At 39.7% G+C, this 27,876-nt stretch overlaps 1 protein-coding gene across 1 annotated transcript in view; it reads left to right on the forward strand.

Annotated features, from left to right (window-relative positions):
• Positions 1 to 27,876, forward strand: part of PPEF1 (protein phosphatase with EF-hand domain 1) — a 34,563-nt gene continuing 6,687 nt past the window's right edge. Inside the window, exons 1-11 of the mRNA XM_059465852.1 lie at positions 1 to 155; positions 5,417 to 5,605; positions 8,704 to 8,831; positions 9,611 to 9,662; positions 15,378 to 15,550; positions 17,268 to 17,382; positions 19,138 to 19,184; positions 23,090 to 23,256; positions 24,786 to 24,822; positions 25,287 to 25,436; positions 27,565 to 27,765. Of these exons, the coding sequence (XP_059321835.1) occupies positions 5,542 to 5,605; positions 8,704 to 8,831; positions 9,611 to 9,662; positions 15,378 to 15,550; positions 17,268 to 17,382; positions 19,138 to 19,184; positions 23,090 to 23,256; positions 24,786 to 24,822; positions 25,287 to 25,436; positions 27,565 to 27,765 (1,134 nt within the window). The 5' untranslated portion in view covers positions 1 to 155; positions 5,417 to 5,541. The remainder of the gene's footprint in view (positions 156 to 5,416; positions 5,606 to 8,703; positions 8,832 to 9,610; positions 9,663 to 15,377; positions 15,551 to 17,267; positions 17,383 to 19,137; positions 19,185 to 23,089; positions 23,257 to 24,785; positions 24,823 to 25,286; positions 25,437 to 27,564; positions 27,766 to 27,876) is intronic.

Here is a 27,876-nt window from a genome sequence, read left to right on the forward strand (position 1 = left end):
GAGGCATGGTGACAAAACAGCTTTTCAACATGGAAACAGCACAGCTGGAGGGCTGCAGCCATGAGCTTTCACATCAGGTTGGACAATGAAAACAGCATTTTCCCCTGACTGTTTCTGAAGAGCAGCATTCAAGAAATTTCCTCTCGGAAAGCTGTGTAAGTAGGTGGAGAGCAAGTGCATTGCAGCTCCTGGGCTCCAGAGTCCCAGAGAGAACTGGAGAACCTGTTCTGCAGATCTGCACTCCTCAGGGATTGCTTTCTTTTAAAAAAAGAATCTTCTAAAGGTACTCTTGTGCAAAAAATCTCGGTATATTCTTGCTGAAGCAGAAAGAAAAAAAGGTAATATCTTTGGGTGGGGTATATATAGATATATATTTAGCTCACTTTTAAAGAGCAGTTTGACAAAATGAAAGATGTATGTGGCATTTTTTATGATTTTATCATATGAAAAATCACTGTGGTTCAAGCTATAGTTTGACCTGGACTGAATCAGTTATCCAGAACTGCTGAGTACAGATGAAATCAAATAGCTTTGAGACTACAGTATTTCATGTAATTTTTGTTTTAGGAAAAATAATTTTTATTCTATTTTGAACCTTGTTCTGATGCTTAATTTAAATTTTATGAAAACCATGCTGAAGCACGAATTTAATTTTTGAACTGGCTCAAATTTCAACACATGTTTATTCTGAAGATTTGCTTTTTCAGGATGTCATTAAGACCCTGCTCATCAAGTGCAGGACAGTATGTGATCCAACTCTAACTGCAGAACAGTATGTGATCCGGCTTTTTGCTTAAAGGGTGTTAACTTTTATGCTCCAGTCGGGTTCAGTTTACTAGAACCAAATTTGTTTCAGAATTTTCAGTTTTCCCCTTGCTGCCTAAAGTAATCTCCCCCTAGAGGTGTTTAACGTTTCTGGAAAGCGATATGATGGGTTTGCTTATTCTTCAAAGTGAAGAAGAATGTGTACCCCATTTGTCCACTTGTATTTGCTATTCCTCCTCTTTTTAAAACAAAATCTGTCTAAAGTCTTGCTGTACAAGAAAAAATGAGGCTGCTTGCTTTGTTTATTTTCTGTCCCCCAAAAAAACCAAAACAAAAACCAAAAGTAAATGTACCCTTTATTGATTATAAGTAACATGAACTGGCATTCTCCCACCATTTTTTTTACAGATTCTCTTTGGGTTTACATGCAGTTCCTGAGCTCAGGGATTGCTTGAATTATCTACATGTTCACAGCTTTGCTACTCTTGCTTTTATTTCTTTTTGCAGTGCATTTTTTGGCTCAGGAATATGAGTCCACCTTAAAACTTCATCCTATTCTTCATCCTATTCTCTTCCAGGCTTTGCTGGCTTTCTGGTATCTTACTAACATTTGGCCAATGCTCAAGCCACCACATGCATCGCATTCCCTATTGATTCCTGGCCCCAACACTGAGGTCTGTCAACACGGCCACTTACAGCAATCATTCCATCAGCTCTGTATTGAGCTTAACCTTGCTTCTCTGAGCAGGCAGAGGAAATTATCTGTTAACAAAAAGCCTTTCTCAGTTCTGTCTTTCACCTCTTTATAATCACTGAAAATCACTTATCAGAAACGTTAGATTGTTCCATGCATGTAAAACGATGGAGACCTAATCACGTATTGATTTGTTTTTTTGATGTTGTCATATCAACCCCTTGGCAGATCAAATTAGGTGTTGGTCTCAAAATTACAGCTCCTATGCCATAGCCAGGTTCCATTTCACTCTGCTAGTTGACTGTGACTGCTTCATCCTACTTTCTGCAGGGTGGATCTTTTAGCTAATGAGATTTGCAATTCATCTCCAGATTCTCATCCTTGACAATTCCAACAAGACAGTTTTGGAGACCTGTTCTTCTGCAGGTTCTGACCTGAGTGTTGTGATTTAATGTCTGGATTCTCTTCTCTAGGGTATTTTAGTCTTTGCAGCTTCATTCCCTCAGCAATGAACAGAAGCAAATCCATCACAAAAGCATATTATGTCATTTCTTCATTCTCTGCAGTCCTAGTTTCCAAAGGAAAACAATTCTAAAGGAAATCTGTGAGTCACAGTAAAATAAAAACTTATACAAGATAGCATCAATGGAAAGCCTCTGTCATTAGAAGCATCCATCCATCCATCTGATCTTTATGCAGAAAACTGTCTCTATCTTATCACCTCTCCATGTACATGTACCTCCTAAGACATGTTTTGGGAGGAGATCATAGCTACCTCTTCAAAAACGTGATTGAGAAAAGGGGTGAGTAGTGAAAGGAGGCAAATTGCTGGAGAGAACTGTTGAAACAACTTCTAGGGGAAGTAGCATAATTATGGTAGCCCCATCCCAACAAAAATAAAAGGAGGAGCCTTTCATTTTTATTAAAGGTAAGAAACAAATGAAAAGACAGAGGAGTAAGAACTTAAATCCTAGTGGGTCTTATTCATATGGCTCCCATATCCTCAGGTTTAGCCTAGTTTACACGTGTCTGCCAGGAGCACAGCTCAAACAATTTTAAAAGCTAAGGTGTGCTTTAAAGGATGGCTCTCTGCCCAAAGACCCTGCCATCTGATTTCATTGAAAGTCAGCTATAAATCTTTACAGGATTTCCATTTTCCTTGAGGCTGAGGCAGCCTGGTCTTTATGTGATTGACAAACTGGAGGCATGATTGAGTTGGGGCAGCACCTATTACATCCAGACCAAATGATACTGAGCCATTTTCTCTGTAAATCAGGCTCTCAACAGCTTGGGTTCTCAACCCCAGATTTTGGAGCACCCACTGTGTATAACCTTCAGTGACTCCTATCCAGGAAAGAGCAGCATGTGCCACTCTGGCTTAGCTTTGTGCATGTCCATAGGCATGATTGCAAAGGCATTTTATTTTGCTTCAGTGAATGGGTTGTGCTTTTAGTGCCTGTCTATCACAAAACTGGCTTTTTTGCTAAACTGACAGAAGTCTGGCAACTTTTTGAATTATGTCCAAAAGTGGGGCAGATTACTAACTTGTAGAAATTGAATGCCTGCTTTTTAGTCAACATAACAGATTCTCTCTTAAAGGTAAATCAGTGGTATAATATCCAGAATATTAACACAGCGTTATATTTCAAATTATCCTCCAGCTACCTTGTGTCTCTTGTAATACCTTGGTAAAAAGCCCAGCTTTCCATTTTATCAGCCAGCATTTGGGAAGAATTTTGTAATGACAAATGATTCTTCACCAGACACTGCTACACTGTGTGTAGTCAGTAGCTCACAGAAATTACTCTCCTGGCCTGGAGTCTGGGCATGAAGGTTGGCAGTGAGGATGGCTCCATAGCTCCATAGCCACTTGAGAAGTTGTCACAGAAAGGCGGTTGAATGTTCACCCTGTCCATTTCAGAATGCAGATATTTGGGACTGAAGGTGGTGATTATTCATTCCCCTGGACTAGCCCTTTGATGGCAAGATTTGGCCTTTTTTAGGAGGTTTAATGATAGGATATATCTGGACAAGTTTTCCTCCAAGCTCTGAGTGTACGTTTGAGTCTTCATTTGCTGCTGTCACAATAAAATTTCTGTCCCTATGCCTCTATCTTTTAATTTTTTTCTTCAAGGATGTTCTAGAAGTCCATGAGTTTAGATGTGTGTGGAGGAGAGTGGTGATGACTGGGAAGAAAGCTGAAGTAATTGAAAGCAGGTTATGATGAAAATTCAGCCCCCCATTTCTTGGGTCAGCCCATTGCTTGCTGTGGTTTGGAGGGAGGCCTGAGAGGTTTGATGGTTCTGTTTGGGCTCCCATTGCCCCTTGCTGACCTGCTCTTTAATCAAGAGTCTAAGAACTTAGATTGTAAGGTCTATTTTGCCCTTACTGCCAGTCTTCAGATCACAATTCAAATCATGGCTGGTTGTTTGAGATGGAGCAATGAAGGCTTGAGATTCTCCTAAGAGGGTAAGTGAGGAGATGGTAACCAGGAGAGCAAGAATTTTTCAGAGAGAAGACAAATTTGAGCTATTAGCAATATCAATGCTGTATTTGATGCTGCCGAAGCCATTGATGGGCTCAAAATTATTGTAAGAACTTTTTTTTAAAATTTCATTATAGCTCCTTCAGAGGGAAGTAAAGCAGTCCATTGTGTGGGGTAAAAACCTTAAAATCCTTCTTTCCTGAGTTAATTACTGACTCATAAGGAGTCAGACCCAGCTCAAGTGTACATACCCTTGTTGTGTGGGACCCTGAATAAAAGCCCCAGAACTACAAAGAGTTGTGTTATATTAGCATGACAGGGCAGGATATCATATATAATAATAAATGTTGAAATCTGCACATACAGACTCACAAATATAAGTGTTTTCTAATTATTGAAATTGAAAATCACCTAGTTATGCATTTATGCTTTTTTTTCTTTTGTATCCTTCTTTTATTTTGATTTCTGCTAGTAAAGCCAAAGGAAAAGAGTAGCTAAGCATTCATTTTATGCTGATGAATTTCTTCATTGTTTTAAAACTCAAGTTAAAAGAAAAGGAATATAAATGAAACAAAACAACAGATAAAATAATTTTTATGTCAGATGTATCCCTGGAGATGGAGAGAGAGGGTCAGTGTGATCATATAAGAAATCTTTATCTAAAACAAAGTTCAGTATCTGAGAGCATCAGTGAATATCTTGTTGCTTAGAAATTGATCCATTTTGTATCTCAGAGGAATTGTATTCATTTGAATTTGTTGATTAGAGAGTGTATTGCATTAGTGAGGGATACTATTTAGTGCAGAACTGAGCAAGTGCCAGGAGAAAAACCCAAAAGGCTTCACTTCAAAATATATTTTGTTCATCTCTTTAATGAAACAAAATATTTTCCTTGGATTGTTTTCAGTAGAAATGCAACAGAAAATGGGATGTTTCATTTAAATGAAATGTGATAATGAAGTGATTTGCTATGGTGCTGTCTGTCATGTTACATTTGGTAGTGGTAACACTGAGCAATTAAATGACAAATGGGGTGGTAAGGCAACTTTTCAAATCAATGGAGTGTTGGGAGGATTGGGTTTTTGTAGCAGTACTATCACATGTAATTTAAAATCTTTAAAATTCTGCAGTTCCAATTTTCAAATCATAAGAATGAAGAGTAATGTGTCTCCATAGTCCCTTGTCCCTGGTAGTAAGGCTTTGAATAGCTATTCTTCATATAAGAAACCACTGCTGCACATTAGCATTAAGCTAACAAGTAAGGAGTAAACTGTATTAATTACTAAGTTAATTTCTCTTGACTATAAGATGACAGTAATCAGATGTGGGAAAAAAAACCCTGGTGTGGTCCAGTTTAGGTAGGATGTGCTGTATAATAATTTGTTATGGGCTGAAGGTACTTCAAATTCTGTCTTGTCAAGCACCATTTTTTTTCCCTCCCTATTCTTCCTTCCCAATCTCATCCCTGTTAGGAATACTGGGAAGAGCTCAGGAGCCCAAAGGAGTACAGCCCTCATCCCTGAAGGAACAGCACAGGAAATGTGTATGATGCTAACAGCTGAGAGAAACACGCTTCGCATCAGCAGCGATTAAACGGATGGGCAGCATCATTGGAACCATGGGGTGCAGCAGTTCTGTAGCTGACAGAAAGTCAGAGAATGGTGAGTGTTGCCTTTGTCTTCAGGGCAGGTGGTTGTTCTCTCTCTCACACCAGTAGAGGACTGCAAGATAATGTTCCTCTCCTCCACAACCCCTGCCCAGTCCTGTTGTAAAAATATTTGTTTAGGGAAAATTATTTTCTAATGATTTTCTTTTTAAAACTGTGCATAGCTTTTAGATGCTGGCTGAGGTCAGGAAGTAGCTTTAGGCCACCTCTAGCATTGACAGATTGGGTTGTAAAATATTCACAGCATCTGGGACAGAAGCTAAATTTTAGAGGTGCCTGTGCTTGCGCTGTCACTGGCAAAGCTTAGAGGGTGGGGTATTGAGTGAGACCTTTTATGCTTATCCTGCTTTTCACACCGCAGGATTCCTGGGCAAACCGCCCCAATTTCCTTGCTGTTGTGTGACCCCAATTATGAAACAAATGTAATAAAGCAGGGCTATTACAATGACTTCAAAATCAGCTTTCTGGCCTACCAAGTGCCTGGCCTGACAATTCTCCCTGACAATTAGTGAGGCTGTCAGATGAAAGTCTCCTCAGGACTTGGTTAAATGTTTAATTAAACTAATGGATCATCACCCTCCTTTTAATCATACCCCACCTTGGTATGAACTCAGCAGTTTTTGCACAGGCAGGTGTGTTCCAGGATTAACTCAGACCTTTTTTCAGACCTTCTGTGCTCTCTTTCAAGATTTTTCATTAAAGCACAATTTATTGGTCAGCAGAGAGCCGCGTTACATGGTACTGTGCATAGTTTAGGACATGATTATGCTGAACAGCTGTGGTTGAAAAGGAAGACTCTTGGCTATCAAGCCAGGACACAAGACACAGGAAGCTGGTGCCTAAGAAGCAGGAGCACTTAGTCATGGCTACAGGGATCCCAGCTGACTGGTTTGAGAGCAGCCCTCAGCTTTGTGTGTGCTACTACAAAGCAGCATCAGTGCTGTATCACAGTAGTGAAAGTAGAATGGAATCATCCAGAATCCCAGACCTACCTGTAACTGTGAGGCAGCTCTTCCCCTTTGGGTTTGCATGCTGTGCCTACATGTGCCTTGCAAGACCTTAGGGATGTGCTACTTGGGAATATTTCTGTAAAAGCTTGGAGTGGGCATGAGGAGTTTTACTCTTTCTTGATCAACAACCATCAACACACATTGATGTGGGGCTTAGGATTTTGTATACTTCCTGGATTGTGTTTTGTCCTCTGGAACTGCTGGATGGTTTCCTTTCTGCTCTTCAACAGTAGTCAAGTGATGCTGAACCATCATTCTATCTGCAGCCTGAGGCTGTACATTTCTCTAATGCATTAATAACATGAATTTCACAGATATTTGTTGGTGTGGAGACCTTCTGCAACTGATAACAATTTCGTTTAGAGATTCAGCTTAGCCTAGTGTGAAAATCATGTTCTGATTCAGTCCTGAGAGTAACAGTGCTGTAATAAGTACAATTTAAAAAAAAAAAAAAAAAAAAGACAAGAAACATTCTGTTAGATTTGCAACATTAAGCACAGTGATTGATATGTATCTGTCTTATGTGATAGCAATGGAACTGTGCCATGTTAAGTACTCTGGACCATTAAGCAACCCAGGGGGCTTTGATGGGAAGTTTAATGGCTCTGATGCTGGAAATCTGTTTCTGTGCTGGTGATTGTGCTTTGCCCCTTAGGTATGCTTCTAAACGGAAATGTTGGTGACAGCCTTGCTGTAATGTGTCAGGCTTTCAGGTCTGTAGTGGTGGGACTTCCAGAAAGGACAGAAAAGAGAGATCTCAGTTTATGTAGGATCTGAAGGATGCTCTTAGTCATATAAGGATCACATTTCCTTCAGGCAGGAGGATTTTTCTAGGATGTATACAATATCTACAGGATGGGAGTCTTTCTGGATTTTGCTCTTGTTTAGACTAGAAAATTTTACCATTTTAATTCTACTGTATACTCATTAATGGTGAAATAAACAAACAACATGTTGTTATAGCATCTGTAAGCATTTTTATAAAAATGTTTCCTTTATGTTATACTCTATTAATAGAATCACTTTCCCATCAATATTTGTCCTTACCTGCATAACTAACAGTAAGAAAAAAATTCTCACTCAGATTCCACTCATCCTAGTATAGAACTTCCTGGTATTTGTGATCAGTTACAATATTGACTGGTGTTAACTGTTGTCCCTGTAGTACAGAGCTTTTCTTTACTGTTTTGCAGTGCAGGATAGTGCCCACTCCAGGACCTCTTTCTGCCACCAGATGTTTCTCTGCTTAATAAATTTTTATCTGAGCAGTTAAAGGAATGTGATCTCTTTGTGGCATGAATGAGGTCTGAAGGCAGCAGGCTCTTTCTTCCAGGCTGCAGTCTAAATGATTGTCCTTCAGTGAAGTTTCCAGCAGTTTTCCAGACTGAGACCATGGTAGACACAACTTCTTAAAGTGCTGAGTGGAATGCATATTCAGCACATAGTCAAAAATGGTCTTCTGGTACGTTCCATTGACTTTGGGGTGAGTGTTTTGTTAACCAGTCTAGCTAAAGCTGTACCTCATTGCCTTTTGGCTTATCTATTTAAGCAACATATTCTACCCTTCAATACCGTTCGTTAACTTTTTATCCTAGGATTTGAATTTTGCTGCCTTGCTGATGCAGCTCTGCAGGCAAAAACTTTCTGGTAGAAGAGGCTGTTGCACATACTGTCATTACATCGTTGTTCATGTCACAGCTTGCAAAATCAAAGATTTTTACTGCAGCTTGATATAGAAATACATTGTTGATAGGGCAAACTGTTCTTCTTTCACCTTCCCAAAACCCCTAGATTGCCCATCAGCTGAACATGACCTGGGTACTGTCTTCAAGACAACTAAATGGGAAAGGTTACTGACTACTTAGGTGTGAGCCAGTCAGCTGGGATCTGTGTTGGAAGACAGAAACAGTAAAGGCATCATGTATTTTTTCAGTCTCACTTTTACTGGGTTTCATCTTATTGTTGGCTATGCACAATGGACAGAATTTCTCATCTGACTGCAAAATTCTGCAAAGGCAGTGTGCATATTTTCCTTGTGGATTCCCCTGCATCCATGAGTAGTGCAGTGTTTCTGTTTTGACAGTCATCAGAGCTGCAATCCTCATCCAGAAGTGGTACCGCTTCACCATGGCCCGCCTGGAGATGAGGCGCCGCTACTCCCTCAGCATCTTTCAGTCAATCGAGTATGCTGATGAGCAGGATCAACTGCAGGTTTGTCATCTTCCATTCTTCCTATTCAAGCAGTTGTGTTGTCCCCAGCACTGTGGCTGCACTAGCAAAATGGGTGTGTGGTGATTTCTTTTACAAAGCTGGCTCTTGATTAATAAAACTGTTTTCCTGCCTGACACATGAACTGTGTGTATTCATACACAGACATACAGATGAATCAGGACACCATTCTGCCCATCCAGCATATCTAGGGTACAATTTCCTGTATAGCAGCTCTGTTAGCCAGGGATTGCAGGTCACTTACAGATCTCTACGGATGATCTTAACTGTCTGTGTGGCAATATATGTGCAGCAGAAATATCAGTGTTTCAGCCCAGTGTCAGTATCATTGTCAGCCCAGGCTTCCTTTAGGGTCAATATAGGAAATTTGGAACTTATAGACCTTTGTGTTCATCCTAGAATCTGTGTCTAAAGTCAGTTCACTGCATTGTAGCAGTTGTTTCTATTGACTGTGAAGGAAATCTAGGCAAATAGTCTGGGTGGTGGGCAAGATGAATTACACCTAGAAACATCAGCAGCACTGAAACAGCCCTGAAACATTTTATGTATTCATGAAATGTTAGTGGTGAATTCATAGTGAAAAAGGAAAGGGACCTGTTTTTGTAGTAGGACAAATTGTGTCATTGTTGCAGGCTGATACTATGGGAATATACAGTAGTATATTTCCTAGATGGGAAATTGCAATAGTAAGAAAGATATTAATTACTTGTTGGATCACCTAAACTGATCATTGTGTTTGTTCTTTTCTTTTTCATACTCAGCTATCCAATTTTTTTACATTCATGCTGGATAATTGTACTCATCCTGAAGCAGGTAACAATAAAAATAAAAGTAATGTGGAGATTGTGTTTGAAAACTTGATGTGAGGAAAGTTAATTTTCAATGTGATATTTACAGCCTATGGCATGTGCTGGGGTTGAGGTTTGATATCCTAAATACTGTAACATGAATTTGATCCTCTAAGTGTTGACACTGCTCACTATCTACTTAGTGAGTCAGAGCAGTCAGTAAGTCAGAACAGGTGTCTGTGGTCCTTATGAGAATATTCAGAGGTGTGCAGAGTACTTATGTGTTACTGCCCTTCTTACAGAATGCAATTTTCACAGCTTTCTGTTCATGTTTTCTTAAACTATGAGATGTGATTATTCAGAAAAATTGTGTTCAGTTGGTTTAAGGCAGGTATAATCAAAGAGGTTGCTCTTTCTCCCCCACCACCTCTGGCAGTTCTGCACCGCATTTTAATTTAATTTGTTCTAGATTTCACTGCAACATGTATCAGTATGTGAATGATAAAAAAAGGAAATAAATTTAAACTGCTGGAGATAAATCTTTAGAAACCATTTCAATTAAGCTTCAGTTATTCAAGGAATAACCTTTAATTTTTGAAGTATTTTGGGATCCTTGGACATAACTTACTTTTGAGGTCAAGCACAACAGAAGGACAGACTGAAAGTGATTCCTAAGTCCAGGAAACAAACATGACTTCCCTGAACAAATTCAGAATAGATCTAATCCCAGTGGAGTTAAAAATGAGGCTGTCCCCTTCTTACTGCATTACAAGAGAATGCCCTTTCTCTTTCATCTGGTCTACCCACGGGTTATTCCAATTAAAATTTGCACAAGATACTTTGATAGCAGGAAAAAACCACCATCAAAACCTTAAGTGGTTCAGTGTTCTAATGGCAACCAGTAGAAATTGCAATTTTCCTCTCTTAAATACTTTAGAGTGCCTAATGCTCTCTGTGCTCTGCAGAAAAATAAATTACATTTGAGGCTTGCTCCAAAGGCAAGGCAGATGATTCAACAGTCCTCTCTTTGATTTTTTCCCATTACTGCCATATTCTGTGAAAAAAATATCTGCTTTAGTAATTTAACTTCCTGGGAAGGAATTGGCAAACTTGAAGAAAACCAGATACTGCTCACTTCATCTACTTCTTCATGCTGATGGTGCACCTCTGTTCAGCTTTTCTACCTGAATGGGAAAGAGAACAGTAGTGCTAGGTCTGAGATTCAGCAAAATATTGTTAATCTCTATTTTTATCATAAAATAAAATGGAATTTTACAGCTGCTTGTTGTAGATATGACTTATCCACCTTTATTAACTGTGTCTACTGACAGAAGGAATAAAGGTGAGGTGTCTGAGATGACTTGCTAGGGCTCAGGACATGGCAGAGCACACTGCTACATGCATGTTCGTGTGCAGGTGGAGATCCAAGCCTCACCTGTGCACAGGGAGGCAGATGGAAGGTCCTGTGGGCTGCTCCTCATCATCACTGCACAGGTGACCTGTTTCTTGGTCTGGTAGATATTGGGAATTGCAGGTGTGTTAAGGCTGAAACACATGATAAAGTGTATGTGGTGTATAGCAAAGCATCCCTTTGTCTTGCTGGCTTAAAACTTCCATCTTTTAGGACTGACATTGTTAAGGCTTGATAACTGCTCCAAAGGCTTTATTTTTGTCTTGGTTTGTTCCCCTTTCTAACACTGTGTGTTACAGATACCAGAACCCTAAACAAAAGAGGAAAATTATGGTGTATGTTTAATAAAGAGATGACCAAGGCTGCCTGTGCAAAGGAGCTTAGATTTTTTTTTTTAATTGCATATAAAATGTGTACTGTGTGGGTTGTGTTTTTTTTTTTTTCAACTGCTGGCTGTATGCATTCTTTGCTTTAAGCTCTTGATTGCTTGCCCCTGGAAGTGACCTTTGCAGCACTCATGCCAGCCTCACTGATGTAAGCAAAATCAGTGCTGAATAGAGGGATCCTTAAAAAACTGCTTCCACTTCTGCTGAATCACCATCTTAAGATGTGAACCAGAGTGAATATAAACATAACAACCAGAGAAGCTTCAAATTGACATTGTTATTCTCAGGCACTTTCTAAAACCTGCAATTCTCTGGCTTTTTGTCTTTTTCATCAGTGTGTGCTCACTTAAATTAGAGTGATAGCATATGGTTCAAATGCTGTCTCCAAGAAGACAGTAGATAATATTCCTACCAAAGAATAGGTTGCCTGTTCTTCTCAGTATATGATAAGAAAGTTTCCTGAAAATTTTGTGATCTGTGGTTTTCCTTATATTATAAACTACTCAGCCTCCACCATTAATCTTGTTACTTTCCTCTTTTTAATCTGTTTTTTTTCAGATTATATTTTTCAAAGAAAGAAAGCAGCTGCCATCTCATTAACACAGTAGTGCTTTTGATGCGATTGTTTATCTGTTATACCCTAAAGCTTTTTTCATCCTCTCATTCTTCTTAAGATGCTAGTGTAGTTTGTGATTGTGATATTATATAGCTGAGTGTCTTGTTCTGCTTCTTATTAAAGGCTATTTTGCAAGGGTTTGTGGAAAATAAGAATAAAACCCTTTTCTAACTTACACTTTTATCCCTAATTTCCTGAAAAAAATCTTCCTACCTTCTCTGCTTTCAATGGAAAGCTCTCTGGTCAGAGAAGGCTGGAAACTGCCTTTCCAGCAAAAGATGACCTATTTACTCACTCTTTTATGGGCACATTGAGGGTGAGAAGACTGCAGATGCGTCCTGAGAAAAATGATGGGACTGGGAATCTAAACCTGTTCCTCTCAAGGTCACCAGGGCACCCCCAGGAGCCTTCCTTCAAAGGGAAACAAAAAAAAAAAAGTGTTGTTTTCTGCAGCTTCACTCCCCATGATGCCTCCCTTACAGCTTTAACACCCTTCCAAGATGTTTTACAGAGTGATTCTTGCAGTGGGGAATAAGTTATAGCTGCTTGCAGTTTGTAGCACCAGGAATGGTGTGAAGGAAGAAACGTTTGAAGCATTTTAGAAACCTCCTTCCTCTTTGTAGGCTCAGTGTCCATTTGGCTTTGACCTGAGGGCTGTGGATCAGTATCTGGCTTATGTAAGAGCACTTCTCAGGAGTCAGAGGTGCTCTCAGGTATCCCAGTGGTCAGGCTGAAGGCACACAGATAGTGGCAGAACAGAGAAGTGATTACAGAGCTGCAGAAGTAGCTGATTCCTGGTTACCCTGATAATGAGTACATCCTTGGCAGTGGCAGCTTTGACTCGCCTTGAAAAACTCCCATGGCAAGGTGATATGGTCAGCAGAATCAGGTATTTAGGTTTCTGTGGCCAAATTGACTCCACTTAGCTCTGGGCATTTGTGTTTAACATGGAATATAGCTGTACTTGTTTGTGTTTTGTTAATAGTGAAGGCTCAACTCTCTGAGCCTGGGCTAAACTCTGGGGTCAGAGTACAAAGTAGGTAGGTCATTGCCTGTGCTCCCTCTAGTCAGTGGAGAGATGCAGATGCTGGCAGAAGATGTTTCATTCTGTCTTGACATGTGTGCCTGAACCAGACACTTTTCATCCAAGAAAAGTGCCAACGCATGCCAAGACTTTTCATCCGTGTCTTTCAGTATGAACTGAAAGAGCCCTGACAGCTTTGACTAGAACAGTAAAATGTGAGGGGCTGAACCCTTCAGAATTAGTCCTACATGGGGCATGTGGTGAGCTGGGGTACTTGCTGGACAGTGTGGTGATTCCTCAGGCTGCATTAGGCCATCCATTACTGACTCTTCAGAGATGGGATGGTCATGCTCTGCAGGAAGAAACCTTAAAATCCAGCTGAAAGACAGCCTGAGGAGCCATAAGCACACTCTAAGGGTAATGACCAGGCTGGCTTTTGACAACTCATCCAGAAATGGAAAATGGGGTACACTTTGCAGAGATATGCCCAACAGGGAAGGATTTGGTTTCCCAGCCTGAGCACGTGCCATAGAAGTGAGTCTGTGAGGAAGGCAAGTTCATGTTCAGAGGTAAATGGATGGATGGATGGATGGATGGATGGATGGATGGATGGATGGATGGATGGATGGCCTACTGTGTGCTGGAAGGGAAGGCAAGAGTAGGAGCAGGCATGGACAGATGTCTGCCTGGCTTGAAATGCTGAGATCACTGGCTCTGAAGGAGTCCAGTCAGATGAGGACAGCTGGTTAAAACAGGCAAGAAATGAGGCATTTGGGTGGTCTGAGGAGCTGGTTCTGTAGTCCCCACTTCTTTGGAAGTGGGGTGCAGAGGGAGATGCTGTCCAGAGGTCTGCTGCTAGAGCTGGAGCAAGAATTGGTGCAAATGGGCTTGGCTGATCACTATGAGAAAAATCAGAAATTTCAGTCCATGGTGACATTCTGGTGTCCAGCCAGACAAAGCTGTAACTGTGGTGGAAGACTGCAAATCAAACTGCACTTGGTGAAAATGGTGAACCCTGAGCACCTTGCTGTTACTTGATGCCTTAATCCATTTGACTGGCTGAGTATAACATTGCACTAGCACTGAAAGTGCTAATCAGCTCACAGCTGAAGTGCTGATAGTAAAAGTAGACTTTTAAAAATCCAGATTACATTTTTATCTATTTATTTTTTTTAGTATTGATTTTATCCAGTTGCAAGACAAGTTGGCCTATATGAATCTCATAATTTATGAGGCCACATGCTGGTTTTGGCTACTGTGAGTTTTGAGTCACAGCTATGGGTCAGCTGTAAATCAGCAATAAATAATGCAGCTACACAGCTGTAAATAATACATTTTTATTTGCAGTTGCAGGAAATCAAGGTTATAGAAAACTTAACTGTAGCCCAGCAAAAAGTATTTACAACAATCATTTCACAAGAGAAACTCTGCAACAACATCTGCTTGTACATTTTCATTTAGGGACTGGTTATCTCTTTTGGAGTAATATGTGACCAAGACAATCTGCAAGAAAAAAACTCTGAAATCTGCTGATCAGTCAGTTATGTTTCAAGGTTATGTCAAGAAAAAGATTGGATTGAGGCAATTAGCAGTGTTCCTGCTTCCTTCATGTTCCAGGAAAATTAGAAGCTGTGCTCTACTTTCACCACTCTGTTTTTGTTTACTTTGTTTCATCCAATAGTTTTATGGCAACCAACCAAAAGCTGGCATTGTTTCCTATCTGTAGCAGAAAGGAGTGATTTGCAATCTGCTGTGAATAAATATAATTTTGTTGGTGACTTTTAAAATAATCACTGTGACCTGCTGGTATTTAGCCTAAAAATTTAAAGTAGAAAATAAAAGCAATAGAAGGGAATCTTCATAACCTGTATTAAAAGTGTAATATTGAACTTTAAACAGATGATGGTTATTAAATGATCAGCCATGACTTTTGCATCTCCTTGCATTGGGGAAAGGAGAAGGAAGTTTGTACCAGGTGATGGTTCTCATTACCTGTGAGCAAACTGCTCCACAACTTCAGTGCAAAATGTTTTGCACCTGACCACAGACACTAGCGGTTGGAAAAGAGTTTTTACCTGTTCTTAACTTTGGTCTTGTTGTGGTTGATTGGTTGGTTGGTTTTAGTATTGTGAGACAATCTGGGGAGACCTGGAGCTTTTCCACTGTAAGGAGGTAGGAGTCAGCCACTGTAATACTGCAGCAGTTAAAGCTGTTCTGTTCAACCAGTTCTGGCCATGCTGTTACAGCTCTATGGGGGGCTGGTGGAGTTTCTACATTTTTGTTTTCCTTCTATCTTGTTCCAGTTTCTCAAATTTTCACCAGCCCTAGTGCTCCTCAGGTAGTGGATGAAGACTTATCTTTAAAAGAATTTGAAAAGAAGATTGCTGTTCCAGACTCCTATTATGGACCACGACTCTCATTCCCTCTTACTGTTGAAGATGCCAATGCTCTGCTTCATGCTTTCAGGAATGAACAGGTAATTTGCAACTAGTTTGTTTTCTTTTTTTAACTTATTTTACATCTGTCAGGTTGTAGTTCCACAATCCAATGTAAAGCTAAACTGGTGCCCAAAGAGATATTTCACCCTTCTTTTACATCTCATTACTTTTTCCTGCTAGCCCAATGTGATCATAAATGTGCATGGTAAGCTGCCTTGGGAAATTGATCTGCCTCTAAGCTAACAGAATAAAATCAAAAGCAGACAGTTCTCAGATGAGTTCTCACATTTGATTCACTACTTTGCTGCATGATCACCAGGCCTGGCCCTCGGGAGGAGGCAGGGACTAGTGAAATGAAATAGAAACCAGCTGCAAGGCAGAGGTTCTCAGTGAGAGTGCAGGACTGGGGAAGGTGTCCTAAGCTAAAATAGAAACTAATTATCATCTTTTTATGGGTTAAAAGTGTTCATTGTTTGTTCTTCTGTCCTTTGGGAGAGAGCATTGCTTCCTTTGTCCCCCACCTCATTCTTTTAGAGGAGGTGTAAGGGTTAATCACCTCATTGAGGGGTGCAAGACTCCACCTTAACAGTGGAATGACTATAAAGCATTGCTAATCTAACAGAACAGAGTGATAGCACAAATCTCTGGAGCTCAGGCTGCAGCTTCCAAGGCACTGAGGAGGCTGTTCCTCATTCTCTATATTCCTGAGCAAGCCCTTTTGTTGCCCACAAGATGAAGCTGGAGCAGAGATATTAAACAGGACAGCTTTCTTTGAACTTGTAATTACTTGTGCTTAACAGTATGCTGTATAAAAGGGGCAAGGGTCTATCATGCTTTTTAATGTATTAAATAAGAATATTTTTCTCTAGTAATTTTCTGTGGAGGCTGATTGTAAAATATCACATATAAAGCATATGATAAATGAGCCAACCCAGACTTCACCTTACTGTCCACTCTCCCTTCTCTTACCATGGCTGGTATTTTATTAAGGACATGGGCATATGTAATGGACCTTTTTGATTGCTTAAAGACATGAATCTTGAAAAGTCATTCTGTAGCTTATCTATCTACTAAAATTCCTCAGATCTCTGTTGAAATTAAAAGCTTTAAAAATCACCAACCAAAAAAATTTTCATAAAAAACATCAGGAGAGAAGACCAGAAGCTTCAATGTTGCACTTTTGTAACTTCTTCACTGTGAACAGGAAGATAACTCACGCCAAGGCAGCCCTTAGTGGAGTTTTCTTGTCATTGTTTTTGCAGTTTGCTGAAATATCATTTGTGGCCTTTGGTGGGGTTTTTTTCTTGTTGTTGTTTGTTTGTTTTTTTTTTTTTTTTGTTGGTTTGTGTTTTGGAGATTGTGAGATTTTTTTTTGTTTGTTTCTTTACTCACACCTAGAATGACATAATTTTTTTTTCCCAGTTACTTTAAACAGATGGCCTTATGCAGTAATTTTGAGTGCTCTCTAAGTCTTACCTCTTCTGAAAGACAGGAAGAATAGAAACAGTACAGTATAAATAAAGTGGGAAAATCTGTAAAACAAGTTCAGTAAGATCCCCATATTCACTCACTGGCAACCAAATGCAAAGCTGTGAACACTCCTAATTCCCAGCATTGGGCCAGACAGCCTGCACTCATGTCTGGATGTCTGCACATAAATAACCTTGGCAGTCCATGTCTGATATTAATAAAGCAGACAGACCTATTGCTAATTCAAATAAGTCTTCCTTTTCTACCTGCTTTTTCTTCTCACAGCTGCTTCATGCCCGCTATGTGCTGCAGCTGCTAAGTGAAACTAGGAGGGTTCTCAAGGAGATGCCAAATATCACCCATCTTTCAACTTCCTACTCCAAGGAGATTACTGTCTGTGGTAAGGTGCCAGAGAAGAAAACTGCTTTGGGCTATGGGTTGATAGAGAGTGGTTAGAGAATGATACTGACATTTCCAAATTTTACCATTAGAACAAAGTTCTCAATGCCCTAAAACATATTTCTTTTCCCCCACAAATGCATAAATTGGAGCAAACAAACAAACAAAAAAAGTTCCTGAGTCATAAAGTATATTTTAGGAAATTCCCTCACCTCTTCTTTCCTGTTCTTGTTTAACATTTCTGAATGAGTCAGTATTAATTCAGCTAACACTGCTGTGCAGCTTAAATACTCCTGCACTTCCACCTCTAAAATGCCACTAAGTATTTTGATCACTGGCTGTAAGTCTCACCTTTCTCCTCTCACTGAGAAAAAAACCTTACTCAGTAATGATTTTAATGATTTTAATCATAATTTACTAGGTAATGATTTTAATGAGGGCTTAATATGGGTGGCAAAAAAGACCTTTCAGTAACAGCATGACTATCTAGAATAAATTGAAATGATAATAACCCCTCATTTCTAAGGAGACCCAAGAGGATGGATAAGTCTTTATACAGCCAACAATTTAGTCTCACAGAATGATGTGTCACACAGTACTAAGGAACTAAGAGCTCTTTTCCCATCTATTTTGTTACACTTTTGTAAATTATGGATAATGGGATGCAGTATCCTGACTTGATACAGAATGCAGTAGCTGCAAAACAGAACAATAATGGTGACATAACTCTTGACATCTATCAGTGTGTGCTGTGTGTAATAGTGAAGTGGTATAAGGGAAGTACTGTGGGACATGCAAAATAAATAATATTTTTTAAGATGTGGTTATGGACCTACTTTGATTGTCAGGAAAGGGTTTGTTTAAATAAGGTTTTGTATAAACAATAATTTATTAACCAAGCCATCAAGACCCCTTTCCAAACCAAGGAAACACAGACTCATGCTTGTTCACAATACATGTTCTCACTAAATAAAAATTCCTCTTCATGTTTGCATTGCATTTGCACTATGTAAGCAGCACCAAAAGGGATCCCTCTCCTGTACTGAAACTAAAATCTTTTGTCACCAGAAAGAGCCTCTGCAGAAGACAGATAACCCATTTTTTTAAACATAATCAGTCCAAAATGTTGATTTCCTTAAGGTATCACTCTCCATTCCTTATAATTTCAAATTAATAATGCAGATTAAGTATATACCTGAAATGTTTGCATCCACATATGTGATAAATATCTATCATAGCTTGAAAGATGCCTTAGAACAAATCCAGCAGGCTCATAATTAATCAAAAGCACAGAAAATGTATACACATTAAAATGTCACTTCTATTTTACTAATTATCGGTGGTACAAGCATATTATCACAAGCTAGGTTTTGAAACTGTTCTGCAGCTCTGTGGTGGTGAGTCACAGACATGAGAAGGTTGGCTCTGTGAGCATGAAATGCAGTCAGATGCACAGGGGATCTGTGCTGCAGTGATGCTTTGTGTTGGGGTGAAATCCTCCTGCCTGTTCCAAACAAACCTCTCAAAAAGGGCCCAGTCTGTCATTCCTGTGGCCTTAGCATTGAGGCACACAGGCATGGACAGTTCTTGGCACTCTCCATCACATCCTGCTGGTAGTAATCAAAACCTGTCCCTGAAACATGTTTCTGTTGTGCAGTATAAAAACGTATTAGATCCAACTAATTCCAGTTTTATAATTCCAGTTTCTTCCTCCTCTGTGAAAAAATTTTAAAAAGAAATTTTTTATTTCCTGTAGGAGATTTGCATGGAAACCTGGATGATCTTTTGCTGATATTCTATAAGGTAAGTAGGCACTCTGAGATGTAGCATTTTCACTTCATGACTTGTTATTAAGAACAGATATTTATATGTGACAGATTTATCACCATTAGAACTGCTCATGTGGTGTCCATACACCACATACACAAATCCTGGAACAATTTAGTGTGTTTGTCAGAGCTTTCCCTTCTCCATATCCTCCTGCTCACTGTGAAGGAGACAGATTATTATTTTCCTGAATGCTGAACTGCAGCATGAGCGAAAACATAAGAGGACACCGTGCAAAGTCTCCAAAGTTCTGCCACTGTTTTGAATTCCATATTGACTGAAGTCTGCTAAAATCAGGAGCTGAGGTCCTGATGTAACACTACACCATGGATACTTCTAACATTCAAGAAAAAATGCAAAAGCTTTCATTTAGGCTTTCCACTGATACCTGCAGGGGTTTTGGTTTGCTTTTGGGTTGGTTTGGGGGTTTTTGTTGTTTGGTTGGGTATTTTTTTGTTTTGGTTTGGTTTTTTGGGTTATTCGGGTCTTTTATTGTTGTTGAGGTGTTTTTTTGGAAGGGGAGTGTTTTGTTTTTTTATCAGGAAACAAGAAAGAGTGGTGTTTAAAAGCTTTTTAAGCCTTGGAAGCAATCACACGGTCTGCACGAAATAGAAGTGCTTTCTGCACCCTTTACATATCCTTTTTTATCATGCTAAAAATGCCTAGCTCTGTTTTACTGATGTGTAAAACAAATTAAGCTCCAGGCTAGCTTTTCCAGGATTGTACGTTTAACTGAAGATGCAGGAAATGTTGTGTATTTAGCTTCCCATTTATCTTCAGGATGAATCAGCACCTTTGACTGAGCAGGTACTCTCTTTGATTTGAGCTTTCCGGGGCAGGGGGAAGGGTTTGTGGCAGATCCTTACACGTTCATCTGCACTGAACGGAGACTGCAGTGAGCTAAACCAGGTGTTTCAATGATGTCATTCTCCCCCTGATTCCAGCTTTGTTACTCTTCATCTGAGACTTGTTCCATGTAAATGTGGCTGTTTTGCCCAAGTGCACACCTGAAGTCTGTTGAAGTATAGTTAAAATATAATCAGACCTTTCTACAGAGTCCTGCTTTTTTACTAATCAACCATCTTTAGCTGGTCCTTGGCTTGCAGTCTTTTGGTTGTTAAGCTTTCTTTTTAAAACTGGAACAAGTATGATACATATAGGTTTCATACTCAGAACCTGGAATGGGAAATATAACTATTTTGGAGATAAATGCTCAGATATAATTATATTTACAACTGCATTCAGCCTGCATTTTATTTTTTTTGGAGTAAACAGATGCTGATTCTTTCCCCCCTCTAATGGATGCTATAAAGAGGAAAAAAAAAAAGCAGCTCTCATCCTGACTTCAGTAAATTCAGAGCCAAAACTCCCACTGACTTCAGACTAAAGATAACACCAGTTGTTCTCTGTTAAATTCCTAGGGAAGTCCCTTCCACCAAACCAAATAAAATGGGCAAATGTTTTGCCATTTCAAAGTAGTGGAGAATATAGAGAGCATAAGATAGAGCTGATTATCTAGAAGCAAATTAAATCACTGTCCCCTCTGAGCAGTTTACTCAGATGAGCAGTGAACCCAGTTGGCTTCTGGGATCCATTTTTCTCTTTCCTAAACTCTGTTTCAGTTGGAAGGGATTTCATCCTCCAAGTTGGTAGCAACTACCTTAAACAAGAGGGTGCAATCCTAAACAATGCCATGGGAGTGATCTTGGTCTGCACAGGGCTGTGCAGAGCTGCAATGGATTCTGGAGGCCTGCATGCAGACCAGGCTTGTCACTTCCACAGACCACCCCCAGCAAACACAGAGCTGGCAATCTGCAGCATATTGATACAATGCTGCAGATGGTGTATAATCCTTACACCTGGTTTGGCTGAAGCTAAGACACTCTTTTTTCTCTCAATAACAGTTTGTAAGGTTCATTCAGACCTTTCATTAATCTTCATTAAATTACAGTGTTTCCTGGTATTCCTTGAAACTTGAATTTTAAATTACATATTGCTAAGTTAGATTGTTAAAGGGGTGCTATAGATAGAAATGGCCTGAAGGGGTAGAAAATGCCAACAACAAACGGAAGTTAATTAATCACTAACCCAGGAGAAACAGTAATGACGCCCAGCAGCAAGTTGCTAATCATTAGAGGGCCTTGTTTGCCTCTCTAACATGTCAGAGGCTGCAACAGCCTTTAATTTAGTTTTGCTCTCATTGTTGGTTGAAACCACAGAAAAGGAAAGTGCATGAGTGTGGAACAAAATTAAAATGTCACATTGAAGTTGGAAGTCCAAACCAAACCTGTTTAAAACTCAAATTGTGTGTAATCTTTTCCAAAAGAAGGGTGATAGAGTCTGGAGAGTGCTCCAGTAGATGAATCTTTCCACGAGGACTGCAGTTAGAGTGGTTGTGGGTGTACTCACAATCTGCTGGTGGATTCACATGCCTATTGGTTTTAAGGCAAAGCTTTTATTTATTTATTATTTATCTATCTTTCCAGAAACTGCTGCTGAGTTTCTGCTGTCTGTTCCACTCCTGAAATCCATCCTCTCCTTTTTAAAATCACTTCAACCACCACATTAGAAGAGCCTCATACATTGCCAGGCTTGTGAGCACAGAGCAAGCACAGGCCCCTTCTAAGTTAACTTGGAAAGGGCTCAGGACAGGCTATAGCAAAATCCAAGGAAGCTGAATTTACAGCAGCCAGGATGGAGAGACCAGGGTTCACTACTGCAACCTATCATGAAAGTACAGAACACTGATTGGGATAAAAAAAGATGTTCTCATAAGGATTGAAATTACACATTACATTGAGTCCCTGGCCACATTACGCATCCTGCAATAAATCCACTAAGGCAAAATACCAGTAATGCCACAGGAACACAAGAAACACTGATACTGTAGATATATTCAAGAAATGGGATGTCTTGCAGTGCTACCAGAACTTTTAAGAGTGGCTTCCACGGTTATAATGTAATTTTATAGATGTTCTGTTGGTATTTCTTGTGCATATCAATTGAGAAAACAGAGGTTTCCCTTTTCTGGCTAGTCATAGCTGAAATACTATTTCTGATACTCATGACTGGAAATTATGATGTTACATATAGGTGGTGCTATATTTTCTGTAAGCTGATGGCACCCATGTGTTGGTAATTAATCTAATAAAACAAACCATCAGTTCAAAATACTTGTCTTTACTAAGTCACCATTTATAATAAATCATTTCTCTGTATCTTCAGGAAAAAAATAAGGTAAGAAATACCTGTATATACAACCTCTCAGGTTTGTGAGCTTTCAAGTGTATCTTGGCTCTCATGCAAGCAGTGCTTTCAGGATTAAAGCAACTGAAATCAAACTTTTCAAGTCTTAAGTTCTGTCTTAAAATTTTATATCCTCTGGCCTATAGTCCTTCTCAGGAGTTTTGGAAGCATACACTACAAACAATGTAAATATACGAAATCCATTCAAACCTACATGAGAAGATAATTTTTCATGTATTTCTTATCTTCCATTCAAACTGAATGACTCCCTTTGGTTTGCAAGTGCGTAGTTTCCTGACAAGAGTTACAATAACAAAAATGTATATTTTACTACAAGACTGATGTTTCTTTCATTCCCTTTCAATTTAATTTAATAGGTAAAGGAAAGGATTAGAGATGGCATTGTAAGAACAGCCAGAGAAGTCCTCTCTTCTCTAATGGCTCAGGTTGTCTGATATGAAGGTTTTTATTCTAAACAGTGGAAATAAAGAAATGCTGCTTTTTAGATCTCTGTATTATGCAGGATTTTTTTCAGAATCTCTAGCAATGGGATCTCATTTGAATACTATTTCCTCTATTACAGTAACATTGCAGCCCCTCTAAATGCCCTTTTTTTTTTTTTTTTTTTTCTGCAGAATGGTCTGCCTTCAGAACAAAACCCCTATGTCTTTAATGGTGATTTTGTTGACAGAGGGAAAAATTCTATGGAAATACTTATAATCCTATTTGCATTTCTTCTTATCTATCCCAATGATTTGCACTTGAATAGAGGAAACCATGAAGACTACATCATGAACCTGAGGTAGATTTTGGGGGCGGGGCAGGAAATATCTGGCTATCACTAGAAATATTTGAGCTTTTGATTGCTACTTTAGCCACTGTGGCACCCTAAAATGGAATATGTTTTATAAGAAGTCAGGTGGATCTTCGCCTTTTCAGAGTGTGGGGAAGGAACATTCTCACTACACACAGACATTTGAATGGAAATAATGTTTTGCCTTTGATCTAATCATAATCCATTGAAGTCAGAGGGCTTAGTGCAGCTTCCAGAGTATCAAAATTGGGGAAGGACAGATGGAAGGACGATGTTTTTGTTAAAGCACATATTTAGCGAAATCTGATATTTTACTTAACTTTAAACTAAGATTTCACTTCTCTAACCCAAGGAGCAGGTAAATATCCTACCCTCTACTCAGAGGAGCTTCATCAGTTGGAGGTGTCAGTGCAGGAAAGCTGACACCCTGTTTTCTAACACAGACATTTGCACTCAGCTGTGCCGTGCAGCCAAGGGAGTGAGCACAGCCAGTGGCTCCAGCTGTAGTCAAAGTGTGACATGGAAACAAAAAGCATCTCAGAAATGTGAGAACTCCTCAGTCCTACTCCCTACAATTCTAAACTGCCCCAGAAAGCCTTGGGTGACTGACTGGTGGGTAACCTGCTGCAGCCCTTGGATTATTTGATGTGGCACACAGGGTGTATTGCTGTTTTAACACAGGCCTCTGTGTTAGCACCTGGGTTAGAGCCCAAAGGCAAGTCCTACTAATGATCCAAAAAAGAGAATCAGTTTCCAATGATAGTTACTTTTTCAGCACATAATTGAAAACACTCCAAAAACAACATAAACCAAGATCAGTCACTTAATCTACAAGGAGGAAAATTCCTCCCCAAAACAGCAAAAAATATTAACTAAGTCTGTGATGGTATGGAGTGCGCAGATGTGTCTTTGCTGTGCATTTTGATTAGCAGTGCTGCACATTGGTAAATTTGAAAGCTGAGTATTGTGAAAATGCCCCTTGATGAAGGATATCTTGGTGTTAAAAGAATTAGATATCAAAATCTGTGTCCCTTGCAGAGGAAAAGACGTGAAGTTGGATGAAGCTCTGAGCAATCTGGTCAAGTGGAAAGCGTCCCTCGCCCATGGCAGAGGGTTGGAATGAGATGATCTTTAAGGTCCCTTCCAACCCAAACCATTCTATGATATGATTCTGTGATTATATGATATTTAAGACAAAAGCTCCATGAAGGTTTTGTGGGAATTTTTGCCCATCATCAGTTCCTTTGGAATTTCTCTCTGGTATCTAAAAGGTAGAGCTGGCAAAAAGGCCTCTTAATAATTACTAGGCTGGATTCTGTTCCCAACCTCTGCTATGCACAAGAAACAAGTTTAACTCAGTCTCACGACAGAGTGGAGGAAAGCAAATTTCAGCTGAGGTGAGATGGAATGGCAGATGAGGAAGGGGGCTAGAAAACTCCAGTAAAACACCATAGCACAGGAAACCATGCAGAAGGGGCATACTAAAATCCCAGTTCATGATGCTGTCCTGTTTTCAGATATGGATTCACAAAAGAAGTTTCAAAGAAGTACAAGGTAAGATTCTTCCTCCTTTCCCTGTTTTTTTTGCAGTCTTGCACATGTAAAATGAAACCTGTGTAAACAAGAAAAAGTCAAACCAGTTTATTTAGGTGTAGCAGAGTATTATTTTAGTGATATAGGTGAAATTATTTTGGCCTATCAGTGGAATAAATGACAAAACAATTTTAAGTGCTAGTCTCTTATGCCCAGAGATCTATGGGATGAAATAAGTAACATCCATAAGAACAATCAAGAGCACAAAAAAATAAGTGAACATGTAAGAAAAAAATGAAACACTACAGACACAATCAAATGGCCCTAAACTGAATGTCAGAACATGTGTGTCAGGGTTGCAGTTCAGGATATCACCTGAACAAAACTGATCACATAAACTGTAGCAGGCACTTCAGCAAAATCTGGAACTTAGAAGCAACAGAATCTGCCAGAAATAGAATCTAATGTAAGAGTATATTTTACAGGACCATTGGAAACAGATTTTGGGTCTTCTGCGAGATGTTTTTAGCTGGCTTCCCCTTGCCACTATAATTGATAGCAAAGTTCTTATCCTACATGGGGGGATTTCAGACACCACAGATTTGGATTTCCTGAATGCACTTGAGAGAAATAAGGTAAGAGATCATATTCATGTGAGGGTAATTTTGTTTTCTTTTAAAAATTTTCTAGTATGAATGCTAGGATCAGGTCATTTGCATTAGGAAAGGAAATGGCAGCAGTATAAGGCATGTAAGAGAAATAATAGTCTAATTTTTCTTCAAAATCAGGGCTTAGGAAGGCAGGTTGCAGTAGGTGTTGAGAGCCAGTTTTCAGGCTCTCCACACAACATGGGTCTTTTGACCTTAAAACAGCTAAAGCCACTTTAGATGCCTCCTCCTGCAGTGATGACACACTAGCCAGAAAGTATGAAAACTACTTGATTCTTGGGCATTTCCTTCAAACACTTTAAAAATCAATTTAGCCACGTATTTCCAGCACTGCCTTTTTTCCTGGGGCTGTGCTTCTGCCATCTGTTGTGTGGGGCAAGTTCTCCACCTGTGAGGCGCTCCCTTGGCAGCAGCTGAATGTTGTACATGTGGGACAGCCTTTCCAGAAGGATCAAAATTCAAGAACTGGCCTTGATAAAATAGAATCCACTGCTTTTCAGGGATTTAGAAGACAAAAATGTTCATTTTTTTTTTTCTGAAATGATGAGCAAACACAGACCTTTCAAATCAGTGGAAAATGGTGGGGGATTTGGTCTCAATTTGAACAACTAAATCAAGATGTCTGCAGAGATCTGGTGGAGATCATTACTTAGGCACACATCTCCAGTGCTGTTCAAGGAAGTGCCTCATTGGCTTTGGCCTTAGCCTGCCTCTGAAGAAAGTCTTCTCTGTAGGTCCCCTCCACCAGTCCCCTTTTAGGCCAGATTTGTGTCTGCCCCCTCACACTAATTCACAGTGGAGCATCTCAGATAGCATAGGAGACCAATGTTTGAGCAACTTAGTGTACCCTAGCATCAATGTCTGTGGAATCCAGAGCTATTTTTGTCATCCTCAGATTTTCTAAAGCAGAAATAAATACTTTGCAGGACAGACAGATGTGTATCTTTTTTAAAGATATGACAAAGGGCATGAATATCTAAGCTTCATTGGCTGCACCACTGTGCACTAAAACTGGGTGCCTAACTACAGATAGAGGCATCCTAACCATGAGCTGAGTTCTGCCCATGCTTTCACCAGGGCTCAGCTCTGCATGTTTCTGTGAAATGCAGTATCTGTGAAATGCAGAATTAACAGGTCAAAGTAGCTGCCATAGGAGAGTGTTGCTAATGAGACATGTGTGGGTCACAACCCAGGGCAGTGTCACTCAAGGCCAAGTGATGTATTTTAATTGGTGCAGTTGGCAGGTTTCAAATACTGGTCAGTGCACTGGTTAATAACCCTGTGTTGGGCATTTGTTTTGAATTAGTCCTTTTCTTTGTTAAAGAGTAAAATCCAGGGGTCTGCTGATTGTATATGTTTTATTGGTGGGTGGGGGTTTTTTTGGTTTGGGATTTTGTGTTTTGCTTTGGGTTTTTTGGGTTGGTTGGTTGGTTTGTTTTTGGGTTTTATTTTGGCTTTGTTCTAGAAATAAGCTACTATGAGAGAATATCAAAGGAGAAGACATTCCCTGGAGAGAAACCATGTTACTGATCATTTGTGGAACCACAGTGCACCACTCCAGAAAAGCAAATGCCCTTGCATGTTTGAGGGGTTTGATTTAACAGTATCATGTGGTGTAATATTCCATCAGTTTCACTACTGTCTTCCTGATACTCCATTTAATTTAGCCAAGTTAATCTAACAGCATGGTACTGTGTCAGAGCAGAAGTGAATGGAGTTTCACCTTCCATTCAATATGAATGTATATTTTGTTTCCAGGGAACTTGGGCACTGATGTGTCTTTCCTGAGCTCAGGCCCTACTTACTGTATAGTGAGACCTCAAGATTTACTGTGTTCGGAATGAGTGTGTGTGTCTGGATAAGAATATGAAAGCAGTTCTGAAGAGCCTGGTTACTGATAGGTATAAAGCAAAATTTCTGCAAGTGCCAAATACCTGCAGCTTCTCCCAAACCTGTGAAATCAGGACATTATGGGAGTTAACATTAGAACACTCAAGGAGTTCTCCTGAGTACAGGAAACGTGAGCTGATGTGCATTTTAGCCAACATCTCTGTATCAATTTTTGTTGTTGTGATGGTAACTTTTTTTTTTTAAGTTGAAATCTTTGATGCGGCCACCAAAGTCAGTGGGAAACAGACAGGACCATGTGAAGAAGAAAACTCCCATGACCAAACCAGGTAAACACACTGCCAACCAGCATGTTGCAGGGAAGACACAACACATCTCTTCAACGGGCTTCACGGAGCCTTCAGGTTCAAATTTGCCTCCAGACCCCGCCCTGAAGGAATGGAAACAAGTAGGTGAAACCCAAGACTCTCTGATACCAAACCCCTCCCGCACAAACTCGGAGTTCTGTTCCAGCAGTGGGTTCAGTCTGAGTGAACTGCCTCTCAACAGGAAAACAGTC

Source organism: Ammospiza nelsoni, chromosome 2 (assembly GCF_027579445.1).
Source record: "Ammospiza nelsoni isolate bAmmNel1 chromosome 2, bAmmNel1.pri, whole genome shotgun sequence".
NCBI lineage: Eukaryota > Metazoa > Chordata > Aves > Passeriformes > Passerellidae > Ammospiza > Ammospiza nelsoni.